This window comes from Corylus avellana, chromosome 1, assembly GCF_965113065.1.
Source record: "Corylus avellana chromosome 1, dhCorAvel1.hap1.2, whole genome shotgun sequence".
In the NCBI taxonomy this organism is placed as follows: domain Eukaryota; kingdom Viridiplantae; phylum Streptophyta; class Magnoliopsida; order Fagales; family Betulaceae; genus Corylus; species Corylus avellana.
The window spans coordinates 281325-308917 of NC_142490.1; the positions used below are offsets into that span (position 1 = coordinate 281325).

General features: G+C 37.7%; 3 protein-coding genes across 5 annotated transcripts; 1 reads left to right on the forward strand and 2 right to left on the reverse strand.

Annotated features, from left to right (window-relative positions):
• Window positions 1-1151: 1151 nt before the first annotated feature.
• On the forward strand, window positions 1152-14244 carry LOC132172689 (glutamate receptor 3.6). Of its 2 annotated transcripts, none has more exons than XM_088511497.1 (7): window positions 1152-1565; window positions 1667-1948; window positions 2074-3413; window positions 3598-3875; window positions 12483-12514; window positions 12618-13024; window positions 13680-14244. In XM_088511497.1, the coding sequence occupies exons 2-7, from the start codon at window positions 1690-1692 to the stop codon at window positions 13917-13919; spliced, it is 2556 nt and encodes an 851-aa protein (XP_088367623.1). In that variant the 5' UTR covers window positions 1152-1565; window positions 1667-1689; the 3' UTR covers window positions 13920-14244. The 2 variants fall into 2 exon arrangements, with proteins under 2 accessions (XP_088367623.1, XP_088367619.1); XM_088511493.1 differs by having other exon boundaries at window positions 1152-1559.
• A 626-nt stretch (window positions 14245-14870) lies between these two features.
• LOC132172462 (glutamate receptor 3.6) lies at window positions 14871-20394 on the reverse strand. 2 transcript variants are annotated; one of them, XM_059583970.2, is made up of 7 exons: window positions 20283-20394; window positions 19429-19734; window positions 17203-18551; window positions 16840-17117; window positions 16384-16415; window positions 15874-16280; window positions 14871-15425 (listed from the first exon to the last, which is right to left on the reverse strand). In XM_059583970.2, the coding sequence occupies exons 2-7, from the start codon at window positions 19691-19693 to the stop codon at window positions 14937-14939; spliced, it is 2820 nt and encodes a 939-aa protein (XP_059439953.2). In that variant the 5' UTR covers window positions 19694-19734; window positions 20283-20394; the 3' UTR covers window positions 14871-14936. The 2 variants fall into 2 exon arrangements, with proteins under 2 accessions (XP_059439953.2, XP_059439954.2); XM_059583971.2 differs by lacking the exon at window positions 20283-20394 and adding an exon at window positions 20144-20214.
• A 1854-nt stretch (window positions 20395-22248) lies between these two features.
• LOC132172922 (glutamate receptor 3.6-like) lies at window positions 22249-27044 on the reverse strand. Its single transcript, XM_059584481.2, has 7 exons — window positions 26999-27044; window positions 25449-25709; window positions 23998-25346; window positions 23625-23902; window positions 23338-23369; window positions 22830-23236; window positions 22249-22710 (listed from the first exon to the last, which is right to left on the reverse strand). The coding sequence occupies exons 1-7, from the start codon at window positions 27036-27038 to the stop codon at window positions 22249-22251; spliced, it is 2829 nt and encodes a 942-aa protein (XP_059440464.2). The 5' UTR covers window positions 27039-27044.
• Window positions 27045-27593: the final 549 nt, after the last annotated feature.

Here is a 27593-nt window from a genome sequence, read left to right on the forward strand (position 1 = left end):
TTTATTGTTCTTTTTAATTTCTTTCAATATCAATTGTATTGATATTCTTGTGACCTTGAATATTCATTGAGCAGACCTCACGAATATCCAACAAAAATTGAAATCCCAAGGGTAACTGTAGTATCAAGAAAATATATTTCCAAATACTGAAAATCTCAATGATGTTAATTTAGATATCATAAATGGTGACAATTAATGATTGAAATGCGAGGGAGTATATACATAATTTGAGTGGCCTAGATGCATTATTGGGGAGTCAATAATGCAATGCAGTGTTAGTGCATTACGTACCCAGGCGGGGCAGGAGTGGAGCATATGTATTGAAAAAGACTAAACAAATTAAGTAAAAATATAAAGAAGCCCAATTAAGTACTGGTTATAATTTCAGATAGTGCTAGTACGTACGTGGCATTTATTTGGATGAAATGTGTAGTATGTATCCATCAAGCCTTATGTCGCTCATGGCCTTATGCATACGACTTCCCACTCCATCTAGCTAGCACTTTGTCCATCTGATGTAACCTTGTCGATATCATGTTTGTATTACTTCGTCTTTCACCATAAAGACCTGTTATGTCACAACAAATTGAATTATTCTACTTCATTATATGAACACAATTTGATGGTACGTGGGGGCTGCTACAAGCCACAAACACCTCATCTTCACACTTCAATGACCCGTGTCCCCGGATGTTGACGACTCCACCTGTTTGCCATTAACATTAACACACAACAACATTAACATTCAACTTCCCATTTTGTAAAGAACGTAGTTTTTTTTAGGGGTACGGTAATTGTTTCTTGCGACATGTTAATATATGCTTGAAAGAGCTAAGTCTTTTAAGTTTCATTCATTTCCTTCATGGCTTTATGTATATATATATATATATATATATATATATACATAAAAAATAAGCATACACGTATTTGTATGTGCATGTCTGTTTAAGAGTCCTAACCTTGAAAGATCCACAAGGTTCCATTTCCCTCTCGAGTATCAGCCTAGCTTATGTACTTCATGCATGCTGCCCAACTCCCCTAGCTAGCCTGTCCATACACTACATATCTTCTTCCATATATAGCCTTTGATTTTCCTTTCTAATCTTTTTTTAAATTATATTTTAGGTTGTACGTTGTAAATGTAACGGTGATCATTATGTTGTGCCTCCACAAGTGTAATAACATTGATAAGAAAAATCCATGTGAGCCTTTTGCAACTTCAACAACACACTAAAGTCTAAAGGGCCCTCGTGACACTATTGTTTGGTGTTCGTTATAATTCAAAATTAAAAGTACCATTTAATATTTTCACCTAATAATCTCACACTTGCATTTAATACATCTTCATCTCCTTCTCTAATGTTTACTTTTTTCTTTCATATATCTTCAATTCATCTTCAAACTTAACCGCTCCTGCCTCCTGGCATCTTCTCTCTTTAGATTCTTGTGACAGCTAGCCGCAGAGAAAATCTGAGGGAGGTCCTGAAATCAATTCAGTTCGATCCACTATTCCATCTGAGCGATCAAGAAGACCAACCCCGGAGGTTTCATTGGCACTGGTACGGGTACGGGTGCAACACCATTGTGATGTAGCCAAAAACTAACAGAATATGTTTTGTCTTATTTTCATGGTTTATGACTGATAGGTTGTTTGGTGTCTTGATAGTGGAAAACGGCCGGCCGGCCACCATGAATATGTTTTGGCTTCTGCTGCTGATTTTCTGCTATGTTGGCACTGCTGCGGGTGTCCGTGTTTCTACAAGACCGAGTGTTGTTAATATTGGCGCTATTTTGTCTTTCAATTCTTCCATTGGGAAAGTTGCAAAAGTTGCAATAGAAGCTGCTGTCGAAGATGTGAACTCAAATCCAGCACTTCTAAAAGGAACTAAACTCAAACTTGCCATGCAAGATACAAAACAATCTAGCGGGTTTCTGGGAATCGTTGAAGGTACATCCTCTTAAACATCTCTTGTTAATTTGTTCACTCACAATTTTCTCATTGCTTCCTTTAATTAGACAAGTACTCGTAGAATATCATACAGATTATACGACTTTTCATTCTTCTTTTAACAGCTTTGCGGTTTATGGAGAATGATACAGTGGCCATAATTGGTCCCCAACAATCAGTTATGGCCCATGTAATTTCACATATTGCGAATGAGCTCCAAGTCCCTCTCTTATCATTTGCAGCCACAGACCCCACCTTGAATTCACTCCAATTCCCTTATTTTGTTAGGACAACACAAAGTGACCTCTTTCAGATGTCTGCGATAGCAGAAATTATAAGCTACTACGAATGGCGAGATGTAATAGCAATCTATATTGATGATGATCATGGCAGAAATGGGATTGCTGCATTAGGTGACCAACTCGCTGATAAACGTTGTAAAATCTCGTACAAAGCACCTATGAGCCCCAAAGTAAGCCGGAATGAAATCTCTGATACACTGCTTAAGGTGTTGTTGAAGGAGTCAAGGATAATTATCCTCCACATATATGCTACTTGGGGTTTAGAGGTAGTTGATGTGGCACAAAAGATGGGGATGATGAAAAGTGGATACGTGTGGATAGCTACTGATTGGCTCTCTACTATACTTGACACAGAAACTTCCCTCTCTCCAGCAGCAACAGATAGTATTCAAGGTGTTCTTACATTGCGTATGCACACTTTGGATTCAGAACTCAAGAGAAAATTTGTTTCGAGATGGAGCAACTTGACAGGCGGGCTTTTCGGACTAAATACTTACGGTTTGTATGCCTACGACACTGTTTGGCTTCTCGCTCAAGCACTTGACACATTTTTAAACCAGGGGAGAAATATTTCATTTTCAAATGATCTAGGATTAACTGAGTTTCATGGGGGGAACTTGCATTTTGATAATTTGAGCATCTTTGATGGGGGTAACATGTTGCTTAGTGGAATTTTAGAGACGAAAATAAGTGGTGTAAGTGGCCCAATCAAGTTCACTTCCGATGGGGACCTCATTTACAATGCATATGAAGTCATCAATGTCATTGGCACTGCTGGGATAAGGAGAATTGGTTATTGGTCTAATTCTTCCGGCTTGTCAACTGTGCCTCCAGAAGAGTTCAACGGACAAATAAATCGTTCCCTTTCAAATCAACAACTATATGGTGTAATCTGGCCAGGGCAAACAACTGAAAAGCCTCGCGGGTGGGCATTCTCAAGCAACGAAAAGCAATTGCGGGTTGGAGTCCCAGTCCGAATTAGTTTTCATGAATTTGCTTCCCTAGTATACGGCTCTGATGATGTCTTTCATGGTTATTGCATTGATGTATTTAATGCTGCAGTGGCATTATTACCATATGCACTCCCGTATAAGTTCATTCCATTTGGAGATGGACATAGAGTTCCCATATACAATGATCTTTTGCAGAAGATCACAACAAACGTAAGTTAATGTGATTTGGGCATGTTTTCAATTTTTGGTTGAAAAAAAAGTTCTGATGCAAGATAAAAGTGAAAACAGTTTTTGTCTTGTGTTTGACGTTTTTTTGATAATGCATTTTATCAACTTAAGTATTTAATTAATATACTTTATATTCCTAATTCACCGGATTTCTACTTCCATATAGGAATTTGATGCTGTGGTTGGTGACGTTACAATTACCACCAACCGGACAAAGATGGTGGATTTTACACAACCATATATCGAGTCCGGTCTCGTCGTAGTGGCCCCAGTTCGAAAGCTCAACTCTAGTGCTTGGGCGTTTTTGAGACCATTTAACCCAATGATGTGGTTTGTCACATGTTTATTTTTTCTTGCTGTGGGAGTAATTATTTGGATTTTGGAACGCAGGACAAATGATGATTTTCAGGGCATTCCTAGAAAACAGTTTGCCACCATCGTTTGGTGAGCCCCTTAACAAATACTATGCTTTCTTAGGACATTTTAAGTTAAAATATTAAATAAATGAGTAGAAAGGTCTTTTACGCTGCAAAAGCTAACGGTAGGGGGTATTTGAAAGGAAACGAAAGTTTGATACACAAAAGTGAGAGGTTTTGAATAATGGGGGAGTGTCTGCAAAAAATCCAAAAGTATAGAGGGGGTAAAGCTTTGTTTGGTAATGGGGATGGGGTTGGCCCAAACACTGTTCATCATCATTTCCCAAAAAAATCAACATCAAAACATTTTAACTTTTTCATTTTTAATATCAAATCATTCATTTTTTTATTATTATTCAAATAAAAAAATCACTACAAAACAAAACTTTTTCACTTTTCCATTCCACTTTTTCATTTTTTTTATACCAAACATTCTTATTTTTTTTCACATCAATCTACATCAACTATAGTGTTTAAGCCATCCCATTTGCCAAACACCCCCCAAGTGAAGTTTCCCCTAAAAAAAAAAAAAACAAAAAAAAAAAACTGGTGATCCACTGCTACGGTGGTGAGTCTTCAATGTGCATTATATTTTTATTATTTTATTATTTTTTTAATTTATAAAGATATTTTTCCTAATTAAAAAATTTTGAGGAAATCTTTTATCTTTTTTAGGATAAAAAAAAGTACATTGCGAATTTTTGATAGCTTGAAAAAACATGGCTTCAATTAAGATAGTTCAGAAAACATTGCAAATTGTATGTTAAATCGAGGAATATTAATTCTAGAAAGCTTATTTGTGTCCTATTAAGAATGATGTGGCTATTAAAATCACTCTTTGATCAAAATTTAATAATAATCAATTACAAGCTCAATGATGATTTTAATAGCCACATCATTTTTAGTAGGACACAAGCAGACTTTCTACAATTACTCTAAATCGAGAGAGAATATGCGAACTCTTCAATAAATTTGACAGTATTGTCAAGTCTTATTGCGTGTGATGCGAGAGAGGTTGAATTATCGAGGACATGATCCCAAACAAATTTAGGTTTGTTTCTCGAAATAAAAATTATACATTAATTTATAGATTATTTTTCGCTAAGGAAAGTGAAAGGTTTCATTGATCCCATCTGATCCACTTATGAAATTGGATTGGAAAATTCAACCCTAACCCTAACCCTCTGAGTCAACTATCAATCTCATATATATATATATATATATATATATATATAAATATATATATATATATATATATATATATATTTTATATATATGGTTTTGTGTGTCTATGGATACTTTTACTTTTATATTTGTACATACATAGATATAGATGCACATGTATATGCTAGCACCGTAGCATGACCATTTATTGGATGGTGCTAATTGGCATTCCTTTGCAGCCCGTTCAGTGTGTTTGTTTGTTTTTTTAATTGAATAAGGAAGAAAAGATTATAGGGGAGGATCTTTCCTATTCCTGATCTGAATAGAAGAGATAATAGGAGATCCAGTGAGAATACTTAAAAAAACTCAGCCTGTTCAATTGATTTTCTTTTTTTTCTTTTTCTCTACCATCGTGAATCTTGAAAAGAGAATAACGACAATAATAAGAAACATGGATAAAAAATATAATGCAAAACATGCATGATGCTATAATTGCTTAATTTTTACTTTGACAAGTTTGTTAAGGACTTTGTCAAATTATATAATATTTATTTATAGTGGGTCACTTTTGTTTTTTTAGGGTGGGCAAATAGATAGGTAGGAGAGGCGTTTGCCCCTTAATTTGGCTCCGCCATGGTGCTACAATGCATGATATCATTCCAACAATTACTTTATGAAAGATGACTTATTTTTCAAGATCGAGAGAAGTTTATATAAGATTCAAATTTGTAGCTAGGGTTTTCAGGTCTTATAGAAGGAAAGGGTAGGAAAATGGGCTCATGGAGGATCATTTTGAATTTGGTTAACCTGAGTCGAAAACTTCTCCTTGAGAGTTGAGTGGGGCAAGAGACTATTGTTCTAGGCCGGCCACTAATTAGGTATATTTGAGCAGTACTCACAAATATTTAACAAAAATTGAATCATCATATAAGTCTAATTAGTATTAGTCACCTTGAATTTTTATTGATGTTTTGATGGGGTTGGATCATGCTATGGTTCAGTCAGACTTAAGAGAGCGCCTGCGGTTTTCACAATCTAGGCCTCTTTTGTGCGACTCTCAGCGAGTAGGTGTTTCTATGATCATGCTCAGATAGGATAACCACAATTAATCTCCCCGTCCTACTTTTTTTGCTCAAAAAAAAAAAAAAAAAAAAATTGAAATCCCAATTAAGGATACGCAAACTGTACTATCAAGAAAATATATATATTTTAAAAAATCGAAAATTTCGATGATGTTATTTTAGATATCATAAATGGTGACAATTAACCATTGAAATGGGAGAGAGTACTTGACATGATTTGAGTGGCCTAGATGCATGCATTATTGGGGATGATTCAATTTACGGGTGGGCATCAAAATCAATGGTGGGGCCCGCATATTGAAAAAAGACTAACTAATTAAGTAAATATATCATGAAGCCCAATTAAGTGGCTATAATTTCAGAAATTAAGTGCAAGTAGTGGCTGGTGGCATATAAATTATATAGCACAAGGTTCCCTTCCCTCACGAGTCTCAGCCTTGGCCCTTATGTATAGGCTATAGCCTATATGTCACGGCCCTAATGTGGCTGTGGTGTGGCAGCAGGGGCACGAGTGCTTTGCACCCCTGCTGGCCACTAAGCCAAGGCATGAAGGGGCATGCCAAGGTTGAGGATGCTGCTTGGAGAAGGCTAAAGCTTGCTGCAAAGGATCAAAGGGAGTGGCCCATGCACTGTCAAGGTGCTTGGGCATGTTGCTGTTGGCCCAAGAGCTGCTGTGGGGCGCATGGATTGCTGGGATGGCTTGTGTGAGTGGGCTGGGCGTGGCCCAGGCCCTTGTATGCTTGTCTGTCTGGACCATGGTGCAGTATGCTGCTGAGAGGGGCCACATGGCGCCCAGGATGCCTTTGAGTTATGCTGGAAGAATGCCTGCAGGCAGTGGCCACGTGGTGGCACTGTCCTGCCCAAGTGATGGTGCTGTTGAGCATGGTGTGGCTTGCTGGATCAGCCACATGGTGCCCTTGCCTTGTTCAAGAAGACCTGCTGTGCCAGGGTGCTATGATTGCCTTGCAGTGGAGTTGGAAGGCTGAATGACCTTGAGTGTAGCAGGGGGATGGTGTGGGGCGCTGGCCAAGCCCCATGGCTGATCATAGCCTGCTACAGTGGGCAGAGTGGTGTTCTGCCTTGCCTGCAGGACTTGGACAAGTGGCAGGAAGCTTGCTGAGCCTCAATGGTGCAGTTGGAGCTTGCAGTGGAGCTGCAAGGGCTGCCTTGTGGCAGCAAGCTAAGCAAGGGCGTTGGCTGGATTCAAATGGACCAAGGAGCATGGTCCAGGTGGCAGGCTGCTTGCTGGAGGAGACCATGTTGCACCATGCTGTGGGCTGCAATCAGGTGGCAGCCCACTGCAGCAAAGCATGCTACAAATGAGTTGCCTTGTAGCAGTATCAGCTGATGGTGTTGGCTGAATTCGAATGGACCAAGGAGCATGGTCCAGGTGGCTGGTTGCTTGCTGGAAATGGTGAAGCTGCAACAGGCAGTGGGCTGGAGCCAGGTGGCAGCCCACTGCAGCAAAGCCATTCCTCCTGATGGCTACAAGTTGGCTGCCTTGTGGCAGTGCACAAGCTGAAGGGGTTGGACGAATTCAAATGGGCCAAGGGGGCCTGCAACACGTGGTTGGCTGGTGCAGGGCATGCTGAAGAGAGGCAGCATGCCTGTTGGTAGCTACATTGGGTGCAGTGGGCTGGAGCCAGGTGGCAGCCCACTGCCATGAGTTGAGAACCATGCTGGGGCTTATTTAAGCAAGGCATGACTGCTTGTTGGAGAAGGCTGAGAAGTCTCAGGAAGCTGGAGAGTACAGAAAAGCTAAGAGAGAAAGCTTGGCTGTAGCTTGAGAGCTCAAAGTGAGCTGAAGGAGTACCAAGGGCAGAGAAGGCTTGTGTGTGCTGGAGACTGCCGAAGTGCTGCTGGAGGCCGATGTTGCTTGCTGCTAGATAGGAGATTCTGGTTTGCTTGTAACAGACAAGTGTTGTGGAAGAGGGCCACACACTTGGGGGAGTGCTGAGTGACTTTGTAGTGAGAAACAGTGGGCTGTGTGAGAGTTTCATTGTTGTCTTGTAAAGCCTTGGTGGCTGGGTCATTCATGTATCTCTTGTAAGCCTTAGGGCTGAGTTGGTGTTGAGACTAAGGGCTCCAAAGTGTGCTGTGGACCCTAGTCCGTCCTTGTACAGATTCGTTGAGTGAATTGTAAAGGTTGGGAGGTGTTGCTCCCGTAAAAAGAAAGCGTGCTGTGCTTGGCTTTCCACTAACCTCAGTTGGTGAGGGTGAGTTGGCTGCCTAAGGCGCTGTGTGGTGCGTTGCTTAGGGCCATCACGTGGCTGGTTGAAGGTGAAAAATTAGCCCCGTGACACTATAGCTCATGCATGCTGCCCACTCCACTCGATGTAACCTTCCCAACTCCCCTGTCCATACACTACATATCTTCTTCCATACTCCATAGCCTTTGATTTTCCTTTTTAATCTTTTTTTTTTAATTTATATTTTAACTTGTTGTAAATGTAACGGTGATTATGTTGTGCTTGTGCCTCCACAAGTGTAATTATAACATTGATATATATGAAAAATTCACGTGAGCCTTTAACCTTTTGCTACTTCAACAACACGCTAAAGGGGGTGAAGATAAATTAGCACACTGGCAATTTTTTTTTTTTTTATTAAAATATTAATTTTTTTTTTTTTGCTACCTGGCATGCTTAGCACGCGGCGTGCTCTGAATCACGGCTCCACTAAAGGGCCCACGTGACCGTATTGTTTGGTGTACGTTATAATTCAAAATTAAAACTCCCAATTTAATATTTTCACCTAATATCTCACACTCGCATTTAATTCCATCTAACATTTTCTACTCTTGCACCCATTCCAGTCTTTACACTTGCACTTCTCATGCATCAACGTCTCTTTCTTTATCTGGCCTTCTCTGATGTTTACATTTTTCTTTCTTCGATCTTTATCTATCTAATGCTTGCTTCACCATTGTGACTAGGTTGTTTGGTGTCTTGGTAGTGGAAAACATGAATATGTTTTGGCTTCTGCTGCTGATTTTCTGCTATGGGCATTTCAATGGCACTGGTGCGCGTGTCCGTGTTTCTACAAGACCGAGTGTTGTTAACATTGGCGCTATTTTGTCTTTCAATTCTTCCATTGGGAAAGTTGCAAAAGTTGCAATAGAAGCTGCTGTCGAAGATGTGAACTCAAATCCAGCACTTCTAAAAGGCACTAAACTCAAACTTGCCATGCAAGATACAAAACAATCTAGCGGGTTTTTGGGAATCGTTGAAGGTACATCCTCTTAAACATCTCTTGTTTCCCCGTTCACAATTTTCTCATTGCTTCCTTTAATTAGACAAGTCATGTTAAAGAACTTTTAAAATTAGCATATATATATATATATACTTTGTGGTTTGACAATTAATGTTTTAAATTGAAGGTTACAAAGAACTTTAAAATAAGAGAGTACATCTAAGTGGGTGTGTATATGCGCTTGTGTATATTTGCTTTAAATCAAACTATGCTTGTCTGCACCGGACCAGCCCGTGACAGTGGACTGTATGGTGCTAGTGGTGGCTTGATGGTGCACTTGGCACTTAGCACGAAGCATCGGGGCTTAAAGTGATCAAATAAACGGTCGTGATCATACAATATGGTGGTTTCATCTCAGCCACATGATCCTTCTTAGGTGGATCCAACAGTTGTATTTATTGGATTGTTAGTAAAGTTAACTGTAAGATCAAATCAAGTTTGATCAAATGGTTGAGATCAAGTGACCGTTACTAACAATTACGATCTAACGGTTATAATCAAATAATCGTTAATAATAATTTAATCTACTCATTAAAAGTAAGTGTCTGTTAAAATAACACTATAAATTGTCCACTTCAAACCTGTAACACATAAAAACTATCTTCTTCAGTCTTTCCAAAAATGTTCTATATTCTAAAAAATTCGAGTCTCTTACTTGCTTAGAATAAAAAATCTGAGTGTTCAAGTTTGGTTTTGTTTGTGCAAAATGCAATTAAACTACAAAGGTGTTTTTGAGCTTCATTGTATCCCAAATAAATATTTGTTGTAACTCTTTACATACTAATTCAACAAATTTGATATGGGCAACTATTTTCTTAAGGAAAATGACTTTGTAATGCACCTTAAGCATTTAATTTTATGTTTTCTATTTATGTTCTAACCACTCATAGAATATCAGACAGATTATACTTTTCATTGTTCTTTTACAGCTTTGCAGTTTATGGAGAATGATACAGTGGCCATAGTTGGTCCCCAACAATCAGTTATGGCCCATGTAATTTCACATATTGCGAATGAGCTCCAAGTCCCTCTCTTATCCTTTGCAGCCACAGACCCCACTCTGAATTCACTCCAATTCCCTTATTTTGTTAGGACAACACAAAGTGACCTCTTTCAGATGTCTGCGATAGCAGAAATTATAAGCTACTACGAATGGCGAGATGTAATAGCAATCTATATTGATGATGATCATGGCAGAAATGGGATTGCTGCATTAGGTGACCAACTCGCCGATAAACGTTGCAAAATCTCGTACAAAGCACCTATGAGCCCCAAAGTAGGCAGGAATGAAATCACCAATACACTGCTTAAGGTGGCGTTGATGGAGTCTCGGGTAATAATCCTTCACATACTTGCTACTTGGGGTCTAGAGGTAGTTGATGTGGCACGAAACATAGGGATGATGGAAAGTGGGTATGTGTGGATAGCTACTGATTGGCTCTCTACTGTACTTGACACAGAATCTTCCCTCCCTCTAGCAGCAAGGGATAGTATTCAAGGGGTTCTTACCCTGCGTATGCACACTCCAGATTCGGAACTCAAAAGGAAACTTGTTTCGAGATGGAGCAACTTGACTGACGGGTTTTTCGGACTAAATACTTATGGTTTGTATGCTTACGACACTGTTTGGCTTCTTGCTCATGCACTTGACACATTTTTAAATCAAGGGGGACATATTTCATTTTCAAATGATCCAAGATTAACCAAGTTCCATGGAGGTAACTTGCATTTTGATGCTATGAGCATCTTCGACGGTGGGAACATGTTGCTTACTAACATTTTAGAGGTGAATATAAGTGGTGTAAGTGGCCTCATGAAGTTCACTTCAGATAGGAACCTCATTGGTACTGCATATGAAGTCGTCAATGTAATTGGCACAGGGTTAAGGGGAATCGGTTACTGGTCCAAATCTTCCGGCTTGTCAGTTGTGCCTCCAAAAAAGCTCAACGAACAAATAAATCTTTCCCACTCAAATCAGCTATATGGTGTAGTCTGGCCGGGACAAACAACTGAAAAGCCTCGTGGGTGGGTATTCTCAAGCAACGGAAGGCACTTGCGGGTTGGAGTCCCAATCCAAATTAATTTTCGTGAATTTGTTTCCCAAGTAGATGGTTCTGATATCTTTCATGGGTATTGCATTGATGTATTTAATGCTGCACTAGAAATATTACCATATGCAGTCCCGTATAAGTTCATTCCATTTGGAGATGGACATATCAATCCGATATTCACAGATCTTCTGTACAAGATTACAACGGGTGTAAGTATGAATTTTAATACATTTATTAATGTGATTTGGAGGTGTTTTTAGTTTTTGGTCAAAAAATGTTTTGACCCAAGATAAATGTGAAAACAATTTTCGTGCTTTATTTTTTTGAGCAGTGTTTTGTATTTCGGATTGTTTGATAATGTTTTTTTTTTACCAACTTAAGTATGCAATAATATGCTTTGTGATCCTAATTCATCGGATTTTCACTTCCATACAGGACTTCGATGCTGCAGTTGGCGACATTGCAATTACCACCAACCGGACAAAGATGGTGGATTTTACACAGCCATATATCGAGACTGGGCTCGTCGTAGTGGCCCCAGTTCGAAAGCGGAACTCTAGTGCTTGGGCATTTCTAAGACCATTTACTCCAATGATGTGGTGTGTCACAGGTTTATTTGTTCTTGTTGTGGGAATAGTTTTTTGGATTTTGGAGCACAAGAAAAATGACGATTTTTGTGGCTCTCCAAGAAAACAATGTGTCACGATCCTATGGTAAGTCCCTAACAAATATTATGCTTTCTCAAAATGTTTTAAGTTAGAATATTAATAATTACAAGAAAAAAGATAAAATATTAATTAAATTATTAAATTAATCATTTTTTTGTCAATTTAAATCTTAACTAGCTACCTCCTTTTTGTATAGACATCTTACTTTTTTTTTTTTTTTTTAAAAAAATAAATTAAAAAAAAAAAGAAAAAAAAAAGCCTTAACTACCTCTTTGGCTATATATTTGAGTAGTTTAGACACGACTACTACACTACAAGAAGATAAATTATGTACTTAAAAACTTTTCCTTTACGCTTTGTAGATTCTTAAATCTTGATTGAAGTCCCCAAATTGCTAATTTCGTGATTTACTTTGCAGGTTTAGCTTTTCAACTTTGTTTAGTACTCATAGTAAGTAAAATGCACTACTTTGTCTTCATTAGCTATTTCTCACAGGCACAAAACATCTTATATATATATATGCAACTCCTTCCCTCTTTCATGTAATATGTAGGAGAAAAGATTGACAGCTCTCTTGGTCGCTTCGTGCTTCTAATATGGCTTTTTGTAGTTCTAATACTCAACTCCAGTTACACTGCAAATCTGACCTCAATCCTCACAGTTGAACAACTTTCTTACTCTGTCAAAGGAATTGAAAGTTTAATAACAAGCAATGATCGCATTGGTTACCAGCGTGGTGCATATACTGAAAATTATTTAATTGACGAGCTCAACATACATAAGTCCAGACTTGTTCCTCTTGACTCGGAAGAAGAATTTGAGAAAGCCTTGAACGATGGCCCCAACAAGGGTGGTGTTGCTGCAATAGTTGAATCGCGAGCACATATGGAGCTCTTCCTCTCCAGCAGATGTGAATTTGGTATAGTAGGTCAAGAGTTCACCAAAATGGGATGGGGTTTTGTAAGTATCATACCAAGTATTTCATTATTCCTCTTGGTCTTGTGGATAGAGACCGTCTAGCAACACCGTGGTGGTGGCCACCAGGACTATCTAGTGATCCCGCAATGGTCGTTAGATTACCAGTGTGATTGCTAGCTAGTCACGCACGAGGCGGCCACCACCATGAAAACTACAACTTTTTTTTTTTTTTTTTTTTTTTTTTTTTTTTTTTAAATGAAAACATTATTTAGGTTTTAGCTTCTAGAAACACTACTGATCAAAGCTTTATCAAACCAATTTTTTTTTTTCTTAATAAATTCCACATATAACACTTTTTTTTTTTTAAAAAAAAAAAAAAATTAAAACTATCAAATCAATTCTTAATTTTCACTTCTTTTTCAAAACTCTTTTTAAAACCTATGCTACTTCTCCAAACTTGAACATGGTTTTTGCGTTTGATAGGAGAAAAAATATTTCTATTAAATTGGTTATGGTAAATGTTTAGATTGCATATTAATTAGACATAGTAAATATAATTTGACCCATGCATAATGATAAAGCATAATCAACCTGTCATGTTTAACTTGTTAGATTATGTCTATGAAAAATTGGTTATCGATCTTACTATTATCAGCTTATGATAATATACTTTTGTTGTACATTTCTCATTGATTAGGCTTTTCCACGGGAGTCGCCCCTAGCAATTGATATGTCAACTGCAATCTTAAAGCTGTCAGAGAGTGGAGAATTACAAAAGATTCATGACAAGTGGCTTGCAAGAAAAGCTTGCAACTTAGAAGGAACAAAGCAAGACATAGACCGCCTTTCACTTAAAAGTTTCTGGGGGCTCTTTTTATTGTGTGGCTTAGCTTGTGTGGTTGCTCTACTTTTGTATCTTGTTAAGATGGTTCACTAGTACATGAGACATTCTGGCCGGGGCTCGTAATCATTTCTCTCATTTGTTAAAGAAAAGGAACCATGGTCATAAAATGGAAGGGTCGGAAGAAAGCGTAGCGAAGAGAAACGAAGGAGAAGAGAAAACGAAGGAAGATGGTATCAAATGGAAGAGTCCAAGAACATGAATCTATAAATTTCTAATATTGATGTTATATTGGCTATGAGGCATAGTTAGTTCTATACGAGTATCCTTCTTGTTGATAATTTAAGAGAGAGAAGAACCTACCTACGTAAGACAGATGGATCTCACAACTTCTTTCTAATAAAATTCGAACAGCTTAAAACCAAGAGAACAAAATGGCCCTTTAGGTCCTCTTTCCCATTATCATGACTGCTCCCTCATCTATGCTATTTATTTGACAGAAATTATATGCTAACATTCGTTCTTAAGCAGTGTGTGGAAAACCATGGACTCTTCTTGATCTTACCACTTTCCTAAACATGGGTTTAGTTTTCGTGGAAAAGGGGTACATACACAGTGTCCTGATCAATACGTTGGAGGAAGATATATACGCTTTTTTCGTTAAAAATTATTCCTTTAAAAAAGGTCATTTAAAATAAGATATCGATACATACATGTACATACCGTTAGATTCAATGAAACAAAATCTGAACCGTGAAATAGTTCATCTCCATTTCAAGGATCCTATTCCCTAGAAATTAAGCCACTACAATTGGAATAGATGAGTTCTTTCTAAATTTTTTGACCGAGTTTTTTTGCTTAGATATCAGAGGCAAGGAGAAGATGAGAAGTAGAAATAAAGAGAAAAATATATGTTTGATATTCTAAATTGATTGAAGTTTATTTTGAATTCAAATTCAAATTTGGGTGACATATAGAGATCTGAACCTGGTGGTAGTCCCCTGGTTTGATGGGAATACGACAGTTTCCTTCTATGATAATAGCAAGGAGATGAATTGGAAGTCTATTAAGAATATGTAATTGTGTAAAAGTAGGTACAGAAGGTGGATATATTTAGGCTTCATTGCAACTATCAAGACTCTTATTTGAAGATGATAAATCCAAATGTCTTCTCTTGTAACTGTTGATTGATTCATCTTCAGTAGCTACACTTCTGTTTGAGTTCTTCTCCATTTGCCTTCTCTTGGAGCGGCTTTTAACTTCCTCTACCTTTTCATCAGCAAAACTAAGAAATGTCCGAAGACGTTTAGACCCTGAGCTTGAACCAGGAGGCTTAAGTTCCTCTTGATAGTGCCTGCTGAACTGGCGCATCATCAGAAACAAATATACAATGAGAGCAAGCAAGCAAGCGGTTCCACATATGGCAAAAAGGCCCCAGAAGCTCTTAAGCTGAAGGCGATCCACTTCAAACTTTGTGCCTTGTTTAGTGCATGCACTTCTCATAAGCCATTTATCATGGATTCTCTGAAGGTCTCCGTTCTCCGACAGTTTTAAAATGGCAGTTGACATGTCTATTGCTAGAGGTGAATCCCGTGGAAAGGCCTGATCATGAGGCATTAAGAATAAAACCAAGTTGTTATAAGACAATAACTACCAGAAAATGATGATACTAGTCCAGACTCCAGAGCAATTAAATTTCATTCCTTCACTAAAAACTAAAAACAGGTACATTGGACTACTGTAGAAGATTTTATATATCTCTATGCAGCATTGAAGAGATATGACAAACCCTCTTCTGGTCGTGATCGTGATCGTGACTACCAAATCTCGTTTGTTGGAGGTGGTCACAATTACGGGGGATGAGGTTCGGTGGAGTGGACCAACTACCTCATTACCCCCATTTTTTTTTTGTTGACGCAGCAATGCTACATCTCATTGTCACATCAGTGCATAAATTGTACGTACGGCTAGCATTTTTTGTGTTATGATAGGTCCACAAGAGCCTGACATGAATTCTAAAAATAAGTAGTGCAGGGAAGTGTAAACTTACAAATCCCCACCCGGCTTTGGTGAACTGTTGACCTACAATGCTGAATTCACATCGGGTTGAGAGGAAAAGGTCTACATATGCACGCTCATCAACAATTGCTGCAACACCACCCCTATGGGGGCCGTTTTTTAAGGCTTTAGTAAAATCTTCTGGTGAATTAAAAGGAAAAAGTCTGGACTCGCGAATGCCAAGTTCCTCAACTAAATAGTTTCGGGCATATGAACCTTGCTGGTAGCCAATGGGATCATTGCTGTTAATCAGAGTTTCAATGCCTTTAATGGGAGAAGAAAGCTGCTGCACTGTCAAGATTGAGGTCAAACTTGCAGTGTAGCTTGAGTTGATTATAAGTACCACAAATAACCATATTATTAGCACTAGCCGACCAAGAGTGCTGACTGTATTTTCCCCTACAGAAAGCAGAAAAATGTGTTACTTGATAAGTAAACAAAAGCTGCCACCAATACCTATTGCATTTAGAAAGTACAACTAAATTAGAGCCAATTCACTTACTATGGGAGAAGAACAAGGTTGAAAAGCTAAACCTGCAAAATTAATCGAAGCACAAATGTGAGTGATATGCGGATTAGACTAAGAAATATGATAGAAAGAAGAAAAATCCCAACACAAGACTCTCTGTCTTGATGCAATTTTCAATAACACTAGTGTTTTGTACTTTTGTCATTATAAATAGAAGCTCTACCCATCGACAGTTCCTAACAAATTACTATCTCACATCTATGAAAACTCTGATTTCTACAGCAAAGAAGAGTAAGGGGGAGTTTTCTGCTTTCCCTGAATCAGATAGATAAAAGTCATCGGCATTGTCACGATCCTATCTCAACAAAGAAGAATGGAAAGGATAACTTCAGAGCAGATATTATTGTTGAGATGTTTACACATAGCTCGATGGATTTGAACCAAGCAAAGAGTAATAAAAAGTTGTCATAGGATGTGATATTCCCTCACCATAGAATAGTGACAACTTGTTTTTTTGGGGGACCCCGGAATTCATCATTTATTCTATGCTCCAAAATCCAAACAACTGCTCCCACAATGAGAAAAAAGATAGCTGTGGTACCCCACATCTGTAGAGTGAATGGCCTTAAAAATGCCCAAGCACTAGAATTTGACTTCCTAACTGGGGCCACTACTACCAGCCCAGACTCGATATATGGTTGTGTAAAATCCACTATTCTTGTTCGGTTGGTGATGATTGCGATGTCCCCTATTGCTGCATCATAGACCTATATGGAAGAAGAAAACCAGAGGGTCAGAAAACCAATACAACTTCACAAAGTTGTAAGCAAAATTTTGTTTTCCACTACTTACACCCGTTGTGATCAGCTGCACAAGGTCAGTTCCACTTGGGTTATTACGACCATCGCCAAATGAAATTAGTTTATATGGGACGGCATATGGCAACAAGTTCACTGCAGCAGTAAATACATCAATGCAATACCCTTTGAACATGTCACTGCTCACTTCTGACACCATTTCTCGAAAGCTAACTCTTTTTGGGACTCCAATTCTCAATTGTCTTCCATTGTTTGGGAAAACCCACCCACGAGGTCGCTGTGTTGTTTCTCCAGGCCAAATTACGACGCTTAGCCTTTGACTTGCACTGGAACGATTAGGTGGGTTTGTGTAAAGCATTTCTGGAGGGTCGAGTGATAACCCAGAATAATTAGACCAATAACCGATCCTCCTAAACCCTGTGCCAACGACATTAATGACTTCAAATGCAGGATAAATGAAGTTCCTATCCGAAGTAAAATTGATTGGTCCTGTTACACCAGTCATATTGACCTGCAAAATGCTCTTAAGCAGCAACTTCCCTCCATCAAAGATGTTCATAGCATCAAGATTCAAGCTCCCTCCTTGTACGTCAGTTAATCTAGAATCATTTGAGAATGAGATAACTCCCCCCTGAATAAAAAATGCATCAATTGCATGCGCAAGCAGCCAAACAGTGTCATAGGCATATAGACCATAAGTACTAAGTCCAAAAGAGCCATTAGTACTCTTTGCACGAGTCAAGTTACTCCACCTAGAAACAAATTTTCTCTTGACTTCTGAATCTGGTGTGTACATACGCAATGTAATAACTCCTTCAAAGTCACCCATTACATCTGAAGCGACTGGAGAATTAGTATCTAGTATGGTAGAGAGCCAGTTAGTAGCAATCCACACATACCCTGTTGCCATCATCCCAAGGTACTTTGCAACGTTAAGAACCTCTGGACCCTGACCGGCATAAGTGTGAAGAACAATAATCCGAGACTCGGTTAAAGCAACCTTAACCAGCACATCGGTGACATTATCCCGGGTGGGTTCAGGGGGCATAGGTGCTTTGTATGAGATCTTACAACGTCTCTCAGCAAGCTTGTCTCCTAATGCAGTAATCCCATTTCTGCCTTGGTCATCGTCAACATAGATTGCAATTACCTCTTTCCATCCATAGTGGTCCACAATTTCTGCTATTGCAGCCATCTGAAATAGATCACTATGGGAAGTTCTAACAAAGAAAGGGAACTGAAGTGGAGACAGGGTGGCGTCTGTTGCTGAATATGACAATAGAGGAACTTGGAGCTCATTAGCAATGTGAGATACTACATGAGCTGTTACTGAAAGTTGGGGACCAATAATTGCTACGGTGTCTTTCTCCATGAACTGCAAGGCTGTTATGACAAATTAAAGTCAGAGAGGTTATAAACCACTTGTGATTCTAGGTGTGACAACTCAGTTCCACGTAAAGAAAAAGATTAGTTCACGTAGAGTGAGTGAATTATAAAGAAGGTCATTGGTGCTAACTCTCATATTGATTAATTACTAAGTGAGACTGAACTTTATAAGTGATTATAAGAAACTCCAATTGCAACTTAACTAGTTATTTTGGAGTAATAGCGCTAGATGTGATCAATGTTTTTCTTGGGCCGTTACAAATGGTATCAGACCAACGTAGTAATGTCATGTAGTACTAGAGCACTACATAATATGACCTTGACGAGGACGTTGGAGACTTATAGCATGTTTGAGATTGTGTTTGAAAAATTGAGCTTTTAAGTCAAATAGCGTTTTTTTGGCAAAAACTTAATTTTTAAGCTTTTGTCAAAAGTGAATTTTGACAATTTTTAAAGCAAAAAAGTCAAAGAAGTACTTTTGAAATTTTTACCAAACAAGCTAGCTTTTGTTTGGCACAACTTTTTTCGGTACTAAAAATACTTTTTAAGCTCTCTAACACAATCATAATCAGGCCCTTGCGAGGGGAAAATTGTAACACCTTAGTCCAACATTGAAAAAATGATTAGCGAACATAAACTGAGTGGATTATAAAAGAGCTCATAGGTACTAAGTCCCATATTGGTTCCTTATTAGGTGAGACTAAGTTTTATAAGTGATTATAAGGAGCTCCAATTACAACTTGGACTAATTTTTTTGGAGTGATAGCGCATATGTGACTAGTGTTTTTTCGGAATCATTACACTAGGTAACCTACCTTTAGAGTAAGAAGATGACAAGTGAAAAAATAGAAAAGAGATATCACAAAGAACTTACTCTCAACAATGCCAAGGAATCCGCTGTAATTGGAGTCCTGCATCGTAAGATTTATCTTAGTTCCAGCCAGAACAGTTGGATCAGAATTCACATCTTCAACTGCAGTTTCCATTGCGAGTTTCGCAACTTTGCCAATAGTAGACTTGTAAGAGAGAATAGCCCCTATATTTACAACATCAGGTCTTGTAGAAACATTTGTAACAACCCCATACGAGGAAATCCCATGGCAGAAAACCATTAACACCAGAAGCAACAGTGTATTCATGGTAAATTGCCTGATTACAAACCCCTAATTCTCAGCTTTCTCTGCAGACAACACAAAACTATATCATCGAGAAGAAATGAGAGAGCACTAATTGGAAACGCTAGTTTCAAACACTGACATATTCCAATTAAAAGATCCTATATTAGATTTAAGAAACACCTAAAAGTAGCAACATATGAATGAATTACTCAAGAACTTGAAGCAAAGACTGTAGACATTGAACAATGTGCAGACTGAAGCTCAAAACTAAAACATCTACAATAAACAAATAAATTTATGTGAAATGATACAACCAAAAACCAAAAAGTGACCAACATGAGCTCAAAACCAAGTGTGTTTCTGCACAATAGATAAAACCCACAAATATCACAGAAAAGCAACAAAACAAATCTAACCACGAAAGTGCGAAAAAGGTTCGTTTAAGGAGAATCTCTACTGGTAAAAAGAAACCTTTTTTCCAAAAGATTGAAAGGCAATAGGAAGGACATAATTGTGGGATTACAAAAAGTGCTGATTTTACATAAAGGGTATCAGAGAAATCTCGAGAAGTTTAGATTCCGCAGGTAAAAGGGAAAAAGATTTAACTTACACAGTAGCATAGTTAGCGGCCGTTCTTGACTCGCAGGCGAAACCCAGAAGTAGACCGTTAACGCTGTAATTAGAACCCAAGAGACAATCAACATTTGATGAGGCAAAAATCAACAATAGTGGAATTATATCCTTAACTATACAGTGCATACAAGTGTAACGGTGGGATTGGTAATGGTGCAACTTGCAACTGTCATGCAGCTATTGTATTGTATGGTGAAGATAAATTCTTTAGGATATTTATTACCAATGTAGATGTGTTGGAGATACATGGGTATGGAGGTCAACATAATAGACAAGAGAAAGAGACATCATTGGTCATCACTCCTGCTGAGGTTAGTGTTACCTGACCTGGAAGGCTGGAAGAGGATAGGGAATGTCGAGTGCTTTGGTGGTGGTGGACCTGGTGGTCCTTTATACACTATGTATATTGTTCACCAATGTAGCATAATTTCCATGTGGTTTAAAAAGAAAATTGAAAGCCATGATGCTTTCTTTGGAAATTTTGCTGACCATTTTCATAATGTTTTTCAGATGAAACCATAAATAAATGAGTTTATTTCAATTTTATCTCACTTTATATATATTTATATATTGATGGCACTACAAATGGGTGTTTAATTTATTTATTTTTTTTTATAACAAAAATTGATTAACAGTATCATATCAACAAAGTTGGATAGAAATATAATAAAAGTGTATTGTATAATATTTTTTAAAATAAATTATCAATAGGAATAAGGATATCCTGAAATTCGCGGCCCAAATCGTCCAAATTGCAAAGAGGCCTATTCTGTCTGTCATTGGACAGTCCAGGATGGATATATGGAGGCCTCACCAGTAATTTATCTTTTTGTGGGATTGCGTACAATTTGACGTTTCTCTTCTATTATTAGTTAATTATTTATTAGTCTAAAAGGAAAGGACAAACGAGCCCTTGACTGTTTAGGCAAAGTTGTGCAAAGACTACTAGCCCGATGAAGGGTACGTACCTGATGTACAACGAAAAAATCAAGTATGTTGGACCCCCGGCATAAAGAATAAAGATACATATCTTTAAGCTTTTATTGCTGTTTAAATACTAGAGATAAAAGTGTTGAAACTTCATGCCTTTACGAGATTCTTTTTGAGATTCTTGGGTTTTCTAGAACCCAACCAGAATGTTTGTTGTTCCAGCGGACCGCTTCCTTGGGGACGGTCGGGAAGAAAAGTGGAAGTTATTGTGGGCCTTATTTGTTTAATTTTGGTGTAAAATATTAATATATATCTTAATCGAATAGTTTAACATTAATCAATCTATAGTAAGCTTCGCCTTAATTAGGTTGTTAAAACATTCCTACCCTACATAGTACATACACCCTGCATGTGTATTAATTTTCTGGAAGTATATTTCTTATATCGAGGAATGATAGGGATTAGGGCCCAAACTTTTTTGCCCAACAAAAGTCTAACTTTTATCTTATTTATTTTTAAAAAATGAAATAAGATAAAAAATAGAAGAAATGTTTGAAGCAACCCTATCTATTTTTTGTTTTTCTTTTATTTGATATTTTTTTAAAAATGAAAAATGGTATTTTTTTCATAATAATGTCATTTTTTTAAAAGAAAATGTCATTATTATGAAGAAAAATACCATTTTTTATTTTTAAAAAAATACTAAATAAAAGAAAAGGCCAAAAATTGATAGGGTTGCTTTAGACATTTTTTCCATTTTCCATTTTGTTTTTTCTACAAAAAAAAAAAAAGGTAAAAGTTGGACTTTTGTTGAGCAAAAAAGTTGGGCCTTTAGCATTTCTCATATCAACATATTAATATTTCAATACATACTATGTCATAAAATAGAAGATAACAGCATTAATACATGTTCATATATATCCATGAAGACCCCTTATTGCAGTTAGCTAGGGAGGCCCAACTTTGGAAACTTAATTATAACTTAACTAAAGCTCCATGTAATATATAACTAACTAGGCTTCGTAGTTAGTAGCAACGGTAACATTCCAAGTACTATTTCGAGGTTCATCTTCATGCACTCTTCCATTTGAGACCATCTCTATCTGCCTTCTCATGGAGTACCCCCTCTTTCCTTCCTTCTCCACTTTAATAACATTCTCTTCCTTTTCTTTAACAAATGTAAGAAACGATTCAATCCGTGTAGATTGTGACGTGTTGCTGGAGTGCCTTGTGTACTGGCGCACCATCTTAATGAGATAGAAAATGAGAGAAAGAAGGCAAGCTGAGCCACATAGTAAAAAGAGGCCCCAGAAACTTGTAAGCTGAAGGCGGTCTACATCTTGCTTCGCACCTTCCGAGCTGCAAGCACTTCTTGTAAGCCATTTGTCGTGAAGCTTTTGTAGATCACCAGTCTCTGACAATCTTAGTATGGCAGTTGACATGTCAATCGCCAGTGGCGAGTCCCGTGGAAAGGCCTAAACAATCAGAAATGTGGAACATGAATTAACACTATTATAATCATATATAAGTTGATAAATGCTAAATAACCAACTGCTGATAGAGATAATGACATGTTAGAAGAGATGATACTTACAAAACCCCACCCCATTTTGGTGAACTCTTGACCGACAATACCAAATTCACATCTGGTGGAGAGAAAGAGCTCCATGTATGCTCGTTCGTCAACAATTGCAGCAACACCACCTTTGCTCGGGCCGTCCTTCAAAGCTCTCTCATAATCATTCGGCGAGCCAAGGGGAACAAGTCTATTTCTATGTATGTTGAGCTCGTTGGTTAGATAGTTTTCAGCAAAAGAACCACGCGGGAAACCAATGGGATCGTTGCTTGTTGTCAAACTTTCAATCCCTTTGACGGGGGAAGAAAGTTGTTCGACTGTAAGAATTGATGTCAAACTTGCAGTGTAGCTCGAATTGAGTATTAGAACTACAAAAAGCCATATGATAAGCACTAAGCGACCAAGGGTGCTCACAATCTTCTCTCCTACATAAAACAGGAAACAGACAATTGAGTAATTCCCATATAGGAGGCTTTGTACATATGGGAAATAGGTAGTGAAGACTAAGATAGAACTTTTTACTTACTATAAGAGAAAAACAAAGTTGAAAAGCTAAACCTGCAAAGTGAAGCACAAAAATTAGCAATTAGGGAATTACATATGTTGTGCTTAATTTTCTAGATTCGAGGAACAAGATCTTCCCTAGCATGATCATTTGCTAACAAAGACAGAATGGATGAAGGAAAAGATCAACTACATCATATATTTTTTTGTTTGAAAAGGTGTTGTAAAATCACATATAAAGGTGAAAAACAATTTTAATTCTTTTGTATTTTAAGTTGTTTGTTTAGAACAAATAAATAACGTACTCACCATAAGATGGTGACACATTGTTTTCTAGGAGGGCCTCGGAAATCGTCATTTGTTCTGCGCTCCAAAATCCAAACAACTACTCCCACAACAATGAAAGAAATACCTGTAACACACCACATCATTGGAGTAAATGGTCTCAGAAATGCCCAAGCACTAGAGTTCAACTTCCAAACCGGGGCTACCACAACTAGCCCAGACTCAATATATGGCTGTGTGAAATCCACCATCTTTGTCCGACTGGTGGTAATTGTAATGTCACCAACCACAGCGTCGAATTCCTACATAAAAGAGGAAAACTAGTGACTCAGAATTACTAAATAAAAAACATGTTTCATAACAAAGCCAATAGAAAACTGTTGTAATTCATACTTACACCCGTGGTGATCATGTGCAGAAGATCAGCGGTTACTGGATTGCTATGTCCATCCCCAAATGGAATAAACTTATATGGGATTGCATATGGCAATTGTTCCTTTGCAGCATTAAATACGTCAATACAATATCCAACATAGTTATCAGAGCCTTCTCCACGTGACACAAATTCACGATAGCTAATTCGATTTGGGACTCCAACTCGAAGTTGCTTTCCATTGCTTGAGAATACCCACCCACGAGGCTTTTGAGTGATTTGCCCTGGCCAGATTACACCATAAAGTTGTTGATTTGAAGACTTGTTTGCTTCATGTGCATTGAACTTTTCTGGAGGCACCAATGATAAGCCGGAAGAATTGGACCAATAACCAATTGACCTAACCCCCGTACCAATGACATTGATTACTTCATATGCAGGACCGTTGAGCTCCCCATCTAAAGTGAAATTCATTGGGCCGCTTAAACCACTCATATTTACGTGTAAAATGTTGCTAAGCAACACCTTCCCTCCATTAAAGATGCTCATGGAATCAAAACGCAAGTTCCCTCCTTGAAACTCAGTTAAACTCGAATCATTTGAAAATGTAATGTTTCCCTTTTGATTTAAAAATGTGTCAAGTGCACGAGCAAGAAGCCAAACAGTGTCGTAGGCGTATAGACCATACGCATTTAGTCTAAAAAGGCTACCATTTGTCTTTGAAGCAGTCAAGTTGCTCCACCTAGAAAGAAATTTCCTTTTCGGTAGTGAATCTGGGGTGTGCATACGCAACGTAAGAATCCCTTGAATACTATCCATTGCTGCTGGAGGGAGGGAAGATTCTGTGTCAAGTAGAGTAGAGAGCCAATCAGTAGCTATCCACACATATCCACTTCCCATCATCCCATTCTTACGTGCCATATCAACTACCTCTAAACCCCAGGCAGAATATATGTGGAGGATAATAATCCGAGACTCCATCATAGCCACCTTAAACAGTGTATCAGAGATGTCATTTCGGTCTACTTTGGGGCTCATAGGTGCTTTGTACGAGATCTTACAACGTTTTTCAGCAAGCTTATCACCTAAAGCAGCAACCCCATTTCTACCATGATCGTCATCAATATAGATTGCTATTACATCTCGCCATTCGTAGTAGCCTACGATTTCTGCTACAGCAGACATCTGGAAGAGGTCACTTTGGGTTGTCCTAACAAAGAATGGGAACTGAAGTGAGTTTAGGGTGGGGTCTGTTGCAGCAAAGGATAACAGAGGCACTTGGAGCTCATTCGCAATATGTGAAATTACATGGGCCATAACAGAGTGTTGGGGACCAATTATGGCCACTGTATCATTCTCCATAAACCGCAAAGCTGTTAAATTAAGAACAATGAAAAGTCGTATAATCTGTATGAGATTTGATCTATGAATTGTCAAAAGAATATCTGTTGAAATGAAAGGATATACGTACGTACCCTCAACGATTCCGAGAAATCCGCTGGATAATTTTGTATCCTGCATGGTAATTTTCAGCTTTGTTCCATTTAAAACCCCAGGATCGGAATTTACATCATCCACAGCCGCTTCAATGGCAAGTTTTGCAACTTTCCCAATGGAAGAATTGAAAGCCAAAATAGCGCCAATGTTAACAACGTCGGGTCTGGTAGAATTAGCACCAGTAGCAGTGCTAATAAAGTGCCCATTGTAGAAAATCAATACCAGAACCCAAAACATATGCATGCTGGATTGCTCTGCAAATAAACCAAACACTCTACTCAGAAAATTTGAAGATTAGCGGAGAAACTTCACATGCCTAGCTAGTAGCTACACTGCAGCCTACCAAAATGCATGTTAAAGACAAACACGTACATATTCATAGCCACACAGAAATACACACATATAAACATGCATACAAGATGTATATATATATATATCTACATATAAGGACATGAAGCAAAATAGTTGAAACATAAGCTGCTCTCGTAAGACTAACATGTCACAAGATGGTTGCTAGTACGTACCTCTAAAAACCAGTTGTATTCGAACTGTGAAATTGAAATGTTATTGTATGTTTAGATTCATATATATATATATATATATTAACAAAGCCAAAGGCAATACAACAATGATAACGTTGACTATAGTATAAATCCAAAGCACGCGTTGGGCTTAGTGACCATAACCCAACAAGATCTAGACCCAATTACAAGGAAGACTATATGATCTCCCATGAAACACGAGGGAACAACATCTACCCATTAATCTAAAAGGTACTCCAGATCATGTGAATCAGATTGCTCTAATAATTTAAGTGGAAATTTCCAAGTAAAAAACAAACTTCATTTTTAGAGGATGTAAAATAATAATTAATTGAAGAGTGTGACATATAGTCCCAAGCAATGTAATCAATCATGCAGGAATGGAAACTGTAATTGTTAGGAAGTAATAGCAAGCAATATACTTTGTTAATTAATTGTTAGTGATTTAATGATCACCTGTTCTGCCCCTTAGGCCTTAATGCAACATGTGCTTGGGTCAGCCCATGCATGTCTCTCGAATACCTACCTAGCAAATTTCTTGGTTTTTATACTTGTTTTTGTTTTTATTTTTTTAATAATGTTATATACCATTTTTTTATCCTACAAACATTTTATAATACTGACATGACAGCTCAATCGAATGGTTAATTGGAATTGTCACATCAATATGAGATAGTTATGAGATTATAATGTATTTTCTTACATTACACTTTTTTTGTTGGTGTTGGTTTTTGTTTGAGTATTGCATCAATCACATTTTTATTGCGTGCTACCCTAAAATGGCCATTCCTTAAGAGTAATGTCATATCAAGAAATTGATTGGCGCTATCCCGTCAGCATATTGGGATACTTGTGGGATAATTTTTAACATTTTTCTTTTAATAGTGATTGATCAAATAGTTAATTAAAATTGTCACATCAACAATATTATAAGGTAAAACTGTAATTTATATCATATTGCTCTTAGTCTTTTGCTTAGTGCTTCATTCGAGTTGTCCTTAGACTAGGGCCTCGATGGACCAGCATTATAGGCAAGAATGTCATTCATTTCCATCATTGGGAATTCCACTTTTAGTGGATCAACTCCAAAGGAATGGAACTCATAATGGGCAATGGATATAGTCTTACCACTTGATAACCATTATATCAAATGGACTTGCCACTTCTCTGTTTTTGGCTGAACATTTAGGTAAAAAGTTATTACAAATTGATAATTTAATACTTATTACTTCAATTACTAAACATTTAAATTTACTTGTTTAATTTATTCGCCATTCAAATATTACATATAAATTGTGAAAAAATCATTAAAAAAAAAAAAATTGCAGCACCAAGCATTTTCCTCAAGGTAAACTTCATACACTTTTATTATTATTATTATTTTTTTCTTTCTCAAAACTTAGTCATCAACCAGGCTAATAATGCCCACGTGTGGCACAGCAAACGAAAAGAGAAAGGCTCTGCGTGTTTCGGGCACGATTTTAGGTATCACGAGGATTATATCTGGCGGGTCTCCTTCAAATATATAAAAAAAAATCTGACCGGCTTCTTGTTGTTGGAAGACCACATAATTATATAGCA

Bases quoted from the DNA above. Each gene is read 5' to 3' on its own strand.
- LOC132172689 (XM_088511497.1), top strand. From the start codon at position 1,690: ATGAATATGTTTTGGCTTCTGCTGCTGATTTTCTGCTATGTTGGCACT. The intron at 12,515-12,617 runs GTAAGTAAAATG...TGTAATATGTAG, and splicing joins AACTTTGTTTAGTACTCATA to GAGAAAAGATTGACAGCTCT. The intron at 13,025-13,679 runs GTAAGTATCATA...CTCATTGATTAG, and splicing joins CCAAAATGGGATGGGGTTTT to GCTTTTCCACGGGAGTCGCC.
- LOC132172462 (XM_059583970.2), bottom strand. From the start codon at position 19,693: ATGAATACACTGTTGCTTCTGGTGTTAATGGTTTTCTGCCATGGGATT. The intron at 18,552-19,428 runs GTAAGTTCTTTG...TTGTCATAACAG, and splicing joins ATTCCTTGGCATTGTTGAGA to CCTTGCAGTTCATGGAGAAA. The intron at 17,118-17,202 runs GTAAGTAGTGGA...TCTTCCATATAG, and splicing joins TGCAGCTGATCACAACGGGT to GTCTATGATGCAGCAATAGG.
- LOC132172922 (XM_059584481.2), bottom strand. From the start codon at position 27,038: ATGCTGGTCCATCGAGGCCCTAGTCTAAGGACAACTCGAA. The intron at 25,710-26,998 runs TGAAGCACTAAG...AATCCAGCATGC, and splicing joins TAGTCTAAGGACAACTCGAA to ATATGTTTTGGGTTCTGGTA. The intron at 23,370-23,624 runs GTGAGTACGTTA...TTCACTTTGCAG, and splicing joins CAATGTGTCACCATCTTATG to GTTTAGCTTTTCAACTTTGT.